This window comes from Rana temporaria, chromosome 1 (assembly GCF_905171775.1).
Source record: "Rana temporaria chromosome 1, aRanTem1.1, whole genome shotgun sequence".
NCBI lineage: Eukaryota > Metazoa > Chordata > Amphibia > Anura > Ranidae > Rana > Rana temporaria.
This window is the reverse complement of record NC_053489.1, coordinates 628,642,434-628,657,895: the sequence shown is the minus strand read 5'-3', so window position 1 is coordinate 628,657,895 and position 15,462 is coordinate 628,642,434. Positions and strand designations below refer to the sequence as shown.

General features: G+C 43.6%; 1 protein-coding gene across 2 annotated transcripts in view; it reads left to right on the top strand.

Annotated features, from left to right (window-relative positions):
• SORCS2 (sortilin related VPS10 domain containing receptor 2) overlaps positions 1–15,462 on the top strand; it is a 1,216,738-nt gene that overhangs the window by 1,179,187 nt on the left and 22,089 nt on the right. For both annotated transcript variants that reach the window (XM_040335380.1, XM_040335381.1), the window contains exons 24-25: positions 12,085–12,184; positions 14,021–14,123. In XM_040335380.1, the coding sequence (XP_040191314.1) occupies positions 12,085–12,184; positions 14,021–14,123 (203 nt within the window). The remainder of the gene's footprint in view (positions 1–12,084; positions 12,185–14,020; positions 14,124–15,462) is intronic.

The window sequence follows — 15,462 nt, the reverse complement described above, 5'->3', positions numbered from 1 at the left end:
GGAACAACGATCAGGGATGTCACCCCTACAGCCACGCCCCCTACAGTAAGAATCACTCCCTTAGGGCACACTTAACCTCTTAGCGCCCCCTAGTGGTTAACTCCTTCACTGCCATTGTCATTTTCACAGTAATCAGTACATTTTATAGCACTTTTCGCTGTGAAAATGATAATGGTCCCAAAAATGTGTCAAAAGTGTCCGATGTGTCCGCCATAATGTCGCAGTCATGAAAAAAAAAAACGCTGATCGCCGCCATTACTAGTAAAAAAATATATATTAATAAAAATGCAATAAAACTATCCCCTATTTTGTAAACGCTATAACTTTTGAGCAAACCAACCAACAAACGCTTATTGCATTTTTTTTACCAAAACTATGTAGAAGAATACATATCGGCCTAAACTGAGGAAAAAAAACCTTTTTATATATATTTTTGGGGGATATTTATTATAGCAAAAAGTAAAATATATTGCATTTTTTTCCAAATTGTCGCTCTATTTTTGTTTATAGTGCAAATAATAAAAACCGCAGAGGTCATCAAATACCACCAAAAGAAAGCTCTATTTGTGGGAAAAAAAGGACGCCAATTTTGTTTGGGAGCCACATCGCACGACCGCGCAATTGTCAGTTTAAGCGACGCAGTGCCGAATCGCAAAAACTGGCCAGGTCCTTTACCTGCATAATGGTCGGGGTCTTAAGTGGTTAAAGGGAAGTTCAATACCAGTCGTCTTAGTAGAAGTTTGGTGAGATACGATTCATGCTTTTAAGCCATATGCTTTTCAGTCTGTTCCAGAATGTGCTATCTCCATTACGAACGCTAGTTTTACCAGACCGAGCGCTTCCATCTCGTACTTGATTCAGAGCATGAGTGGAATTTTGTGCATCGGAATTGTCTACCCACGATCGGAATTTACGAGAACGGATTTTGTTGTCGGAAAATTTGAGAACCAGCTCTCAAATTTTTGTTATCGTAAAATCCGACAGAAAATGTCCGTTGGAGCCTACACACTGTCGGAATTTTCGACAACAAGCTCCCATCAAACATTTGTTGCCGGAAATTCCGAGCGTGTGTACGCGGCATAAGTTGGTCAGCATGCAGCTTCAGTGTTACTAACAAATCAGATCACAGCACCAAAAAAAAAAGAAGGGATTTGGAGAGCCATAGAAGGTGTTGTTTTGGGTTATGAATACATACCTGGAATAGAGGTTTTTTTTAACCCCCTTGGCGGTAAACCCGAGCGTGACTCGGGGTGGGTTTTCCATGTTAGGATCGGTATCCCCGAGTCACGCTCGGGGTGGACGTGCAGAGTGTGCAGCGGTGCGGCTTACCTTCTCGCTGAATCCACAGGCAAGTTACTTACCTTGTCCCTGGATCCAGCGATGCATCCCCGCTGTGTGAGCGAGCGGGTCCTCCTCGCTCGATTCACAGTGTCCCCGTGTGCCGCGGATCTCCGTTCCCTGCGACGCTACGACGCACGGTGGCGGAGAACGGCGCCAAAATCAAAAAAGTAAACAAAGACTATACATACAGTATACTGTAATGTTATAGATTACAGTACTGTATGTAAAAAATACACACCCCCCTTTGTCCCTAGTGGTCTGCCCAGTGCCCTGCATGTTCTTTTATATAATAAAAACCTTTCTTTCTGCCTGGAAACTGTAGATTGTCCATAGCAACCAAAAGTGTCCCTTTATGTCAAAAGTGATTTTAGAGCAGCTAGAAAACAGCGATAATAAATTATAATCACTTGCAGAATTGTGCGATAGCGATTTGTGGGGAAATTCGTCATAAAAAAATAAAAGTAATGACAGCGACAATTCTGCAACTGAGCAAATTTCAGTGATTTTGAGTTGATTACATTATTGAATAATTTTTATTATAATTATATTATTATTTGTTATAATTAATTATAATTATTTATTATATTATAATTTATAATTTTGTTTTAAAAAAAAAATCATACCCGGGATGCCTACTAGAATCTTGTTTGGTCAGATTTAAGTGAGTTATTTCTAAAAATTACAGGCCTACAGTATAAAACGCCAAATTTCCTTGCAAAATAATTGTACCGCTTTTGGTACGTAATTCCAGACAGAATCATACCGCCAGGGAGGTTAAACTAGATTTTAGTGTCACTTTAACCCTAGTGGCTGTCTCAGATTCAGAGGAGCAGTAGCTCAATGCTCTTCCTTGGAAGTGATACGCATTATCCCAGAAGAGTATTTTTTTTTTTAAAGTCCTTCAAAAATGTTGTGCTTGAAAGCTGAAATTGCCGTTTGAAGCTGATAAATTAATTAAACCAGGCATTAATATTATGCACACTAGGCAGGAATTATTCAATGCAAACAGCACTTTCTCATTTGTAAACTATGTTCTCTAAAATCATTTTTTAGTGAAGATTAATGGAATGCTTGTTGTTGCTGATAAGAGGCTGAATAGATGCGAAGCTTTGTTTTCCTTCATCCTGTCATAATTATGTTTTGATTGCGGAATTATGTTGTTGAAACGACGCTGTTACCTAAATGAATTAACACTCTATCCTGCGATGATATTGTTTTAAGTAATCATTTTTAAATCGATGGAAAGATGAATGTCTGGATTTGTGTTTTGCTTTGGAGTGCCATGCAAAGTGTTTCTATTTCCTTTCACAGACTACTGATAAATTTAATTAAAGATGGTAGATAATTAATTTGCTTGACAGGCTTTCACTTTTACTGCCTGTGTATTGCAGATATCAATTTCAATTTGCACAGTAATATTAGAAATAATATATAATGTATGGTGCTTGTTTTCTTTCATGTCTTTTCTGTTCTATTTCTGCTTTGAGTGGATTTTGTTTTACTTCTTTACCGTTTGACGCACAGAAAAATGAAGTGTGCAACTCACCTATGGCGCCGGGGCTAGATGTTTTGTGTACAGAGCTGTAAAAAAGGGATAACCACTTACAAAGCACTATAGCTTTTAAAATTAGCCAATGGTATTAAGAACGTTGAGAATAAAACATATAAACATTGCAAAGTTTGCATTCGACCTGTCTACATAGGCACTATAACTGCAGATCAAGAATATGGAAGACATCTATTCAACATATCTGTTAAATTCAATGTCTTCAGCGCCAGATGACATAAATGATTACTATTGTGCTGCACTGCAGTCATGTAATCAATGGAGATCACATACCTCTATAAGCAAGCCGCCCCTGTATACATTAAAGCAGGGCTTCATCCAAAAGGGGATGTTCTGCTTTTCCACCTTTTTACCCTCCTTTACCATTTTTTGACACTTTTTTGGTGGGGATGTGGGGGAGTGGGTACCTGGTTTTGACTGGTACCCGCTCCTACTTCCGATTGGATCTCCTTGGCAGAAGTTTGCCCACCACCCTTTACCCAAGACACATCAAAGGTCACAGAAAGCTGAAAGACCATTTACAAAGCACAGAGCAGCTTGTGTATGCACATTCGGAAGCTGGCTGTGAAGCCGCAAGGAATCACAGGCAACTTCCCTTAGTAAACATGGCGACAAACCGGCCTAAGTGAGGACAGCACTGGATCCCTGGACAATTTAAGTGTCCTTTTATTAAAAGTCAGCAGCTAGAGTATTTGTAGCTGTTGACTCTTAATTGTTTTGGAGGGGGGCACTGAAGATCCTCTTTAAGTAAAGTTAAATGGATATAAAAAACACAATTTAATGGAGCTCTTTAACCCCTTCCATACAGGGTATTTTCACCCCTTTCTTGCCCAGACCAATTTTTAGTTTTCAGCGCTGTTGCACTTTGAATGACAATTGCGTGGTCACCCAAACTATGGGCCAAATCCACAAAGCAGATGCGCCGACTTAACTCGAGATTTCTAATTTTACTCCGCACGTATCTTTGCGCCCGATCCTCAAAACGAAAAATCCGGTTTTTCCGTCCTACCTAAAATAATTACTCCGGCGCATCCTCTGACGCAAATTACGCTAGTCACGCCGCTTTATTTGATAGGCAAAGATGCAAATGAGGGAGATAGGGCGATCCTCAAAATTAAGTGTGTGCGCCGTAGATTACGCCCTGTGTGCCGTAGATAACGCCCTGTACGCACCTGTTAGTTTTCTGGAGCAAAATTAGACTTTATAAAAGCAGCCCTAATTTTACACCGGCCCTGTAAAGGTCTGCTGAAGCAACACCATTGAGGAAGAGCTGCCAGCACATCTTTGCTGGACTTCATTGTGACTGCCAAAATGCCCGGGCCATCCATGATTATAACGGCACTCGCAACTTTACAGGCGCAGAGAAGGAGGAGGGCACAGAGGAGGAGGAGGAGGGCACAGGAGAGGGTATACCGCCCACGCCAAGATCTCTTTGGCATGACTGCGTCTGAGGTCTTTGGAAACTTCAGATTTAACCAGGAAGCCATCCTGGAATTAACCAGGATCCTGCAGGATGATCTGAACACCCCAACCCAACGATCCCATGCCCTGCCAGCTCACATTAAAGTTATGGCCACCCTGCATTTTCTTGTCACTGGGTCTTTTCAAAGAACATGTGGAGGTCTGGCTGGGATGGTACAGTCCTCGATGAGCAGGTGTGTGCACCAGGTTGTCCCTGCAATACTGAGACGCATGGGCAGTCAATTTGAAAAGCCCACCCAGGAGGACCAGCGAATGAAGAGCATGGCCGACTTTTATCAGATTGCCCGATTCCCATGGACCATCGGGGCCATTGACTGTACCCATGTGGCACTACAGCCCCCCCATGATACAGAGCACCTGTTCAGGAATCGCAAAAACTGGCATTCCATAAATGTGCAGGTAATCGTAGATGCCCATGGCCTCATCTGGCATGTCTGTGCCAAATTTCCGGGTTCGTGCCATGACAGCTACATCTTCAGGCAGACCAACATATCACGTGAATTGGAGCAGAACGTGTATGGAGACAGCTGGCTGGTTGGTGAGTGACATGGGTGTCAGGTATGACTGTCCTCCCCCCATGATGCAGACATCACAAGGGGCACATGCATGACTAATATCCTCCTGTCTTTTCCCTTACAGGGGACTCTGGATATGCCCTGGGACCTCACATGATGACCCCCTTCAGGAACCCCCAAACCCCAGGAGAGCAACGCTACAACGAGGCTCATATTCGCACCCGGGCAGTAGTGGAGCGCACATTTGGGCTGCTGAAGTCCCGCTTCAGATGCCTGGACAAGACTGGGGGTACACTGTTGTATTCCCCAGACTTTGTGTGCCAAATAATAGGGGCTTGTTGTATTCTTCACAACTTTGCAATGAGAAGGGGACTGGAGATTAACTTACGTGCTGACCTGACCCCCCACCCAGGCAATCCCCCCCTAGCCCACTCTACCCGGTCTACTGAGGGCACAGTAGCCAGGAGACGCCTCGCAGAAGGTATCTTTTCACAGTAAATGGCCATAAATCATGTCACAATGATATTATTTGTTTTCACTGCAAACGCACATGAATTATGTCACAATGATATTATTTGTTTTCACTGCAAACGCACATGAATTATGTGACAATGAGAATGTTGCTTTGCACAGTAAACGCACATGAATAATGACACATTGAGAATGTTTTTGTCTCTAGAAACGCACATGATTTATGTCACAATGAGAATGCATGAATGCACACCACTGTGGTCCCTAGCACAGACACATCACATGCACATCGAATTGGATTAGATCCAAGTACCCCCCCCCTTTGGTACTTGGGAGCAGTAACGCCACGCCACTGCTCCAATTATGTCACTGTGCATTCATACACCATTCAGGAACCTAGGATCACTTCTCCCTGGTCCTGGGGATCCCTTCTCCACCAAAACTGAGGGTGACACCCTTATTTTGTCAGGAATGCCACCCCCCCACATTCACACATCATTCACACACATAAACCAAATCATAAGTACAGTATAATAAACAAAATTATAAAACCAAAAAAAAAAAAAAGTACCCCTGGTATTTAAGTCCGGCGGCGAGTGCTCCGTCTGGGCTGCCCACGGGCAGGGGCACGGGCACGGGCACGGGCACGGGCACCTGGAGGATCTTCACGGGGGGGGGAGCAGGGGAGGGAGTATCTTCATTGGGGGGGGGAGCAGGGGAGGGAGTATCTTCATTGGGGGGGAGCAGGGGAGGGAGTATCTTCATTGGGGGGGGAGCAGGGGAGGGAGTATCTTCATTGGGGGGGGAGCAGGGGAGGGAGTATCTTCATGGGGGGGGAGCAGGGGAGGGAGGAGCCTCCCCTGGTGTCTGACCTCCGGCTGGCCTGCCCTCCAAGGCCACTGCTATCCTGTTCAGGCAGACAGTGATGGCAGCCGTATTGGCCTGGCCAGCCCGGGTGTTGTCCTGCACAGCCCGGGTGTTGTCCTGCACAGCCCGGGTGAGGGCAGTCACCTCCTGGCCCACGCCTGTTGTGGCGGTATGCAGGGACCACAAACAGGTGATGACACCCAATGAATTGGTGGCCACATCACTGAGTGACTCCCTCATTACATCCAGGCTGTGCTCCATCTTGGCCAAAGTTTTTTTGATGTCACCCAGACTGCGGGTCTGCTGGGCATTGTCCCTCAGCAGACTGGCCGGCAGATGCTCAGACCCCCCCCTGGTCTCCTGGGTCGCCATCCTGCCTGCCCCTGAGACTTGTGGCCAGGTAGGAGGGGATAGAGTGACCCTTGTGGGTTGCGGCATGTTGTGGGAGGAGTGGGAGGGGCTACCCCTGATGGTGGCCTGACTGGTGCCAGCCTCTGGGGTAGCCTCTGGGGTAGCCTCTGGGGGAGCCTCAAGGGGAGCCTCAAGGCTAGCCTCAAGGGTATTGTCAAATGTCATGAGATCAGTGGCAATATGATTTCAATAATGATTTCCCGGCCAATCTGGAGATCTTCTTCCTCCTCCCCCTCATCCTCCTCCCCCTCAGCCTCCTCATGAGGGGAGGTTTGGCCACTCCCCTCCCCTGGGGACTCCTCAACAGCCTCCTGTCTTTGGGGTGGTGCAGCAGCCTGGCCTGATGGCCCAGCAATCTCCTGGTCATCTGTGGAAGACACCAAACAATCACAGGTTTGAGGATCCACACACTTGGCACATGTTCCCTTCCCCCACCCACACATGCTAATCACCAAATAGAAAAACAAAAACCTTACCTGGCCTCACAGGAACATCAGACATAACCAGGCAGGCCCACCACCTGCTCTGGCTCGAAACACCGGGCCACTGCCCATTCCTCCTCAGTCAGCCGGATGGGGCATGGTCCCCCTCCTCCAGTGCCCCTCCTATGCGCAGTGAGCTTGGCCACCTTATTGCGGACCACGCTCCTCAGATCATTGATCTTTTTCTTAATGCCAGCGGGGGTCCTCGTCTCCCCTCCCCCCGCCGCATTTATGTGATCTGTAATTTTTGCATATATCCTCTTCCTTTGGGCCGGGGAGGTGTTCCGGCTATCAGGCCCATGTAAATATCTTCCATATTGGATGATATACCTGGCAAGGATTTGCTTTTCAACATGGGAAAAATTCAGCTTCCTGCGTTTGGGAGCCATCACAAACACCACACAGCAACAAGAAAACAAACAGGACAAACACACAAAAATACACACCAAACAAATACACAAAAATACACACACAAGCAGACAGCTACTACAAAGTCAAATACAAACACACAAAAACCAAACACAAAATCCAAGCAGAAAAAAAAAAATATAAACTTAGCAGAAACAATCAAACAAAAAATACACTTATCACAAACAAACAACAACTACTATCTACTATTCCTCCAACACTTCTCTATCACACACAACTTACCAACAAACACTGACAAACTAAGAGCAGAAGCAAATTGCTCATGGAAGGGAACACAGGGAAATACTTTTGCAAATGAAGTGTGTTTGAATGGAGCTAGTTAAGCACAGGGCGATCCTCAAACTAAGTACACTTGGCCTTTTACCTATCTCACTGATTGCGCCAAGCAAAGTTCTGCACATGCGCAGTGAGCAGCAGATTCCTGCGCGCATGCGCAGTACGGCCGGACCTTCATTTGCATGGGGTCACGGCTCATTACAATGAAGCACGCCCACTTCCTTCCCACTTGCCATAACCCCACCTTACGCCTCCGAATTTAGGTTACGGCAGGCGCAATTTTGTGCGCAAATGCGCTGTGGATACGGCACTTACGACACCAACTTAGGGCGCCGTAACTTAAATGACATAAGTTTTTAAAAACTTATTTTGCGCCGCTGGCAGTGGATTTGGCCCTAAATCTTTATGTTTTTTTCCCCCCACAGATAGAGCTTCCGTTTGGTGGTATTTGATCATCTCTGCGTTTTTTATTTTTTGCGCTATAAACAAAAGAAGAGCGACAATTTTTTAAAAAAACACAATATTTTTTACTTTTTTATTTTATAAATATCACAATTAAAAAATAAAAATTCCTCAGTTTAGGCCGATACGTATTCTTCTACATATTTTTGGTAAAAAAAAAAATCACAATTATCGTATATTGATTGGTTTGCGCAAAAGTTATAGCGTCTACAAAATAGGTGATAGATTTATGGCATTTTTATTTTATTACTTTTTTTACTAGTATTGGCGGCGATTTGCGTTTTTTTACTGTGATCGTGACATTGCGGCGAACACATCGGACACTTTTGACACGTTTTTGGGACCATTCACATTTATACAGCGATTAATGCTATAAATATGCATTGATTACTGTGTAAATGTGACTGGCAGGGAAGGGGTTAACCACTAGGGGGCGCTGAAATGGTTAATATGTTCCCTAAGGTGTGTTCTAACTGTAGGAGGGAGGGAACTCTCAAGGGGAGGAGACCGATGTGTGTTCCTCTGTACTGGAAACACACATTGGTCTCCTCACCGCTGACAGGAGGTGGATCTGTGTGTTTACACACACAGATCCAAACTCCTGCCATGATTACCGGCAATCGCGGGTGCCTGGCGGCAATCGCGGCCGCCGGGCACCCGCGCCGGGTCACGAGCGCTGCTGCGCGTGTCCTAGATCGCTGGGAACACAGGACATCATATGACGTCCACCCGGATCGAGAGAGGGTCCCTGCCGGCGTCATTTTACAATGCACCGGTAGGGAAGTGGTTAATTATTAATTTATCAATAAAACATTTTTTTTTTTAATACAAGTAGCGTAAGCACCTTAATTTGACCTGGTATCAGCCTCTTGTAGTCCTCTAAAGTGGGGCTGGAGTGTGGGAGGAAAATGCAGCACAAGGAACCAGTCAGTTCATGTGCTGGCAAGAGGCATGCTGATAAGAAGAGAAAGCCAAATGACAGAGAGATGAGCTCATCACTGTGCTGCTTCTCTTTTTACTGTCCAAACACAGGCTGGGGTGAGTCCAGAATGGCCTGGAGTTAAGGGAAGTGGGTTCAATAATGCTACCCATCAGAAACCTAGCAAATGAAAAAGTACTACAGGGAAATCTTAGAATTAAAGCGGAGTTCCACCCAAAATTGGAACTTCCGCTTATCCCACTCCTCACTAGTGTTGCTCACGAATATTCGTATTGCGAATATTCGGCTCGAATATGGCATATTCGAGTATTCGCGATATATTTCGAATTTCGCGCTGAATATTCGCTATTCCGAATATTCAAATTTTTTCAATTTTATTTTTAGAACAGATCACATCCTAGAGATCTCCATCGACGTCTAAAAGCATTGCTGGTATGATTAGAGACCTTGGGCCGAGTAGCTGAAGCGATCACTTTATCTTGCCGAAAAATCGCAATGCGATTATTCGGCAATCGGAATATCGCGTGATTATTTTCTCCGCCCTTCTTTTGCATCAGAGCCAATCAGAGTTCTCCTACCGCAGTTGTCGAAATTCCGCAATAAATATCGCATTCGCATTTTGCGAAATTTCGATAAAATATCACGAATATTCTGAGCCAATCAGAGGGCTCCTACCGCAGTTGTCGAAATTCCGCAATAAATATCGCATTCGCATTTCGCGAAATTTCGATAAAATATCACGAATATTCTGAGCCAATCAGAGGGCTCCTACCGCAGTTGTCGAAATTCCGCAATAAATATCGCATTCGCATTTTGCGAAATTTCGATAAAATATCATGAATATTCTGAGCCAATCAGAGTGCTCCTACCGCAGTTGTCGAAATTTCGCAATTATTTTCGCATTCGCAATAGCGAAATTTCGCAAACATTTCATTTCGATAAAATATCACGAATATTCGAATTTAGCGAATATTTCTCGAATATTCGGCTATATATTCGTGATATATCGCAAAATCGAATATGGCGTATTCTGCTCAACACTATGTAATTTTTTTTGGGGGGGGTGTGGGGGCTTCAGGAGGAGTGGGACTTCCTGTCCCACTTCCTCCTTCCGCCGAGAGGCTCCCTGTAGCAGCCCCTCCCTGTAGGCAATCGCCACAGGTCCTAGGCGATCTCCTGTCCAATCAGACGGCGCAGCGCCGGGCCGCGCGCGCATGCGCAGTGCCGCTCGCGCATGCGCAGTGGGTGCCCGGCCGTGAAGCCAAAAGCTGTCACGGCCGGGTGCCCACAGTTGAAATGAAGATGCCGGCCGGGGAGGGGGGGAGAGGAGCGGAGCCCCGGCCGGCGCGTCGCTGGAACGCTGGAGCAGGTAAGTGTATGTTTATTAAAAGCCAGCAGCTACACTTTTTGTAGCTGCTGACTTTTAATAAACATAAAAATTGGCTGGAACACCCCTTTAAGGATGAATACTGCAGGTGATTTTGGTGTTGTGTTATTCATTTTTATCTCGTTATTTTTGGCTGGAGTTCTGTAGCCCCATGGAATTCAAGACATGCAGTTGTAGGCAGTAAAATACATATCTAGAGGGATCCCTGAAGCCTTCCTTAAGCTGGCCATACATGGATCTATGTATCGCCACCTGGTTGTATACAAATGGACCTATCGATTGACTTGAGTACAACCAGACTGTCCGGCAATGCTAATCATTGTGTTCTGCTGGCAGGGAAGGCTCCCTGCTGACAGAACATAATTGCGCTGCGGGAAGGATTCCCCCATCAACACTGACTGTGTTGATGGAGGAATCAAGCAAATTTATTTCCTTCCACCCATGGTGGAATGAAAGAAAATTGCATAATCTATGGTCTGCCTTATACTTTCTCCTGGTCTGAAGATATGTGTCCCTCTGCACCGTAGATACATTTATGTAGAGGCTGCTTCCTTCTAGCAGCTTGTAATCTCTAGTGATTACAAATGTGCACTGCAGTATTATAAATAATTATTTATTTTACATTCTGGCACAGAAATTATTAAAATGGAGTTCCAACCACAATTAGCATTTTTTAAATGTATGTCCTTTCATCCTGCGTTTTTATAATATAAATCTGGTCACTTACTATTTTACAATCCGCTGCCGATAGTTTTTAAAAAAAGATAGTTTATAAAACTATATCTACACCGTTGTCATTTTGTTTGTGGGCATTGTGAAGCCAACAAGCACTTACTTCCTGGAAGTCTTGGATGGGGAGTGATAATTGGACAGCGCACTACATCTTGGGAAATGATGACACACATTTCCCAGGAGCATTAGAGGGAGATGATGTCAGAATCCTAGGTGGTTTCAAAGGCAGATTTCGTGGGACCGCATAGCAACAGGCATTTCCAGATGAGTAAAAAAATAAATTTTTTTTTTTTTTTTTTTTTTAGGTGTAAGCTACAGTTTAAAGTTTAAAATTGTTTTTTTGATGGAACCTCCACTTTAAATAAAGCAGGTTTATGAAATCAATGATCTCCTTTTCTAAGTTCCTACAGATACAGACAGGCTTAAAATAAATCTGTAGATGGCTCCTCAAGAATGAGAAAATAAAAAGGCAGAGGCAAACGGTTATATTTTTAAAGTTGCTAGGTTTGCAAAATTAGAAGTGCGACGCAATTAAAATACCCATCAAACTATTACACTTGCTAACCTTCATACTATGGAGACAATTATATTTTATAAAAGTCATATCTGAATTGAGACATCCAACATGTAAATGATTGCTTTAAGTCATAATTTGTTCTGTATTGAACTGTATATTTACGTCATTATATGCTTTTTTATGTTTACCCCTTTTTACTTTTTAGAGGATAGCGGCAATAAAGCAAGCGCTGAATTCGCACAATATCACGTTTTTCCTGAGAGGTGGATTTTGGGTTTTAGTGACATTAAGTGATTCTGTTTTAGGTAATGTCTCATTTCTTTTATTATTCTTCAATTTAATGATTTTTTTTTAGCATGCATTTAATATTTGTAATGACAGAAAATAAAAATGTATTTAAAGTGTAACTAAAGGCAATTTTGTATTTTATTTAAATTTTAGATAGAGCAGAGAGGGATTAGAACGCCTGTCAGTTTTTATTGCTGTCTGTTTCCCTATTAGGGAAATTCACCCTCTGCATTTGTCCTATTTATCGTTATCATAGAAAATTAGAGTAAAATAAAATGCCAGGTTTTGAGTTCTGGTGAACCTGACAACACACTGGGATTCTCTCACCTTGGAGGGATTTCCTCTCACATCTTGTTTCGGCTATTGGACAGGAAGTGAAGTGAAATTTCCCCAAACAGCTAAAATGCACAATTTTAATACAGATAAGGGCCCGGATTCATATAGAATTGTCTATCTATCTGCGATACGGTACGCCGCCGTAACTTAGGGCGCAAGTTCCGTATGCAGAAAGAACTTTCCCCCTGATTTACGGACGGCGTAACGTATGTGTGTTGGCATAAGTCCGCCTAATTCAAATGGGGATGATGTGGGCGTGTTTTATTTAACGCATGCGCATGCGCCGTTCATGAAAAAATCCCAGTGCACATGCTCGAAATTACGCCGCAAGTCTTCATTGCTTTAGACGTGAACGTGACTTACGTACAGCCCTATTCACGAACAACTTACGCAAACGACGCAAAATTTTCAAAACTCGACGCGGGAACGACGTCCATACTTAACATTGGCTACGCCTCATACAGCAGGGGTAACTTTACGCCGAAAAAAGCCTAACGTAAACAACGTAAAAAAATGCACCGGCCGGACGTACGTTTCTGAATCGGCATATCTACCTAATTAGCATATTCATTGCGTAACTATACGGAAGCGCCACCTAGCGGGCAGCGTAAATATGCAGCTTAAGATACGATGGTGTAAGACACTTACGCCGGTCGGATCTTAGGGAAATCTATGCGTAACTGATTCTCTGAATCAGTCGCATAGTTATGGCCCCGAAACTCAGAGTTACGACGGCGTATCCGGAGATACGCCGTCGTATCTCCTTTCTGAATCTGGCCCACGATAGTTATTGTACAAATATAAGGTAATCTCTATGAATGTACACGTCTCCCACACAGCACAGGACAGGACAGGAGACCTGATTTTTCTTTGCTGCAAATAAATAACACTTAGGCCCCGTACACACGAGCGGACAGTCCGCTGAAAACGGACGTCAGCGGACATGTCCGCTCGGAGATTTCTGTATGATGGTTGTACACACCATCATACAGAAATCCGGCCGGACACGATACGCGGTGACGTGCTGCGCCGTCGCCGCGACGATGACGCGCCGACGTGTGCGGCCCTGGAAGGTAAATGCTTCCACGCATGCGTCGAATCACTTCGACGCATGCGAGGGCTTGTGGCCGAGCGGACATGTCCGGTGAGTCTGTACAGACGACCAAACATGTCCGACGGACAGGCTTCCAGCGGACATGTTTCTTAGCATGCTAAGAAACATTTCTCCGCTGGAAACTGTCCGATCAGTGAAGCTATTAATTTATGATTTCAGATGTGCATGAGTCGATCTATATGCTCATTAACATGATTTCTTAGATTTTAAAGGACTGCTGACATGACAGGAAGTCCTTTTGTTTTGTTTGACTCTTTAGAAAGGACACAAGATTCCAGGGAAGCAAAAGTTGACTGGGAAGTCTTCTGTTTATCATTGTATTTATGGATAGGGTGTCAGTCCACATCGCTACCAATAGTTTGTCTGCATATATGTGTATCTAATCAGAGTGTTCTCTTTACAGACTCCCGGGTCATAGGAGGAACTGGAGGGTATTGGGCTATAGTTGTCATCTTCTCAATATTCATCGTAGCGGTTGGTGCCTTCATCCTATATAAGTTCAAAAGGCAAGTCCAAAACAGATTCTGCAGTAAAAATTATTGATGTCCATCACCTCTTATATCATCAGCTTCAATCAATGCCCCATATGAGCTCAATAATCAAATCTGTGTCTTGCTCTACAGGGCTTGTCTTGCTGTACATTTATGAATAATAAGGACCAATTATATTAGCTAGTTTAACAGGGATTCATCCTTATTTATATATTAAGTTCAGAGGAAAACAATATTTTGTAATTTACACTTCTGCAGGCAATAGTTGTTAAGGTCGAGCCTGGTGTTTCACTGTTTTTGTTGTGGCAAGAATAGAAAACTGAATAGCTTGACCTCAGATTCTGATTTCTTTTCTTACATAGCCCAGCATGCACAGTACACATTGAAGCTTAGTAGCATTCTGTATTAAAAGTTATTTGTAAGATGTTAAAGGAATTATTAATGAGGATGTATAGAAATTAAACATTTAGAAATATTAATAGTAAAATACTTAAAAAAATAATGCTTTGGAAAAGTGAAATATTTTACACAATACGCCTACGCCTACGCTATACGCCTATTGCACACTTTACACTTTGAAGCAAATTTATATATATATATATATATATATATATATATATATATATATATATATATATATATATATATATATATATATATATATATATATATATATATATAAAACTGTGTATTATAAATTAACTATATGGTTTAATGTGCATTAAACTATATGGTTTAATGTGCATTCAACATCGAAGAAAGTGGCCATTAGCAAATTTACCATTTATAGAACTAAATCCAAACCTATAGCCATTGGGGCAGATCCACAAAGAGAGTACGCCGGCGTATCTACTGATACGCCGGTGTACTTTCAAATTTCCCGCGTCGTATCTTTCTTTTGAATCCTCAAAACAAGATACGATGGCATCTGGGTTAGATCCGACAGGCTTACGTCTTCGTACGCCTTCGGATCTTAGATGCAATTCTTCGGCGTCCGCTAGGTGGCGTTCCCGTCGTATTCCGCGTCGAGTATGCAAATGAGCTATTTCCGATGATCCACGAACGTACGAGCGGCCGTGGCATTCTTTTACGTGGTTTCCGTTCGGCTTTTTTCGGCGTATAGTTAAAGCTGCTATTTGGTGGCGTACGCAATGTTAAGTATGACCGTCGTTCCCGCGTCGAATTTGAAAATATTTTATTTTGTTTGCTTAAGTCGTCCGTGAATGGGGCTGGACGTAATTTACGTCCACGTCAAAACAATGACGTCCTTGCGACGTCATTTAGCGCAATGCACGGCGGGAAATTTAGGGGCGGCGCATGCGCAGTTCGTTCGGCGCGGGGACGCGCTTCATTT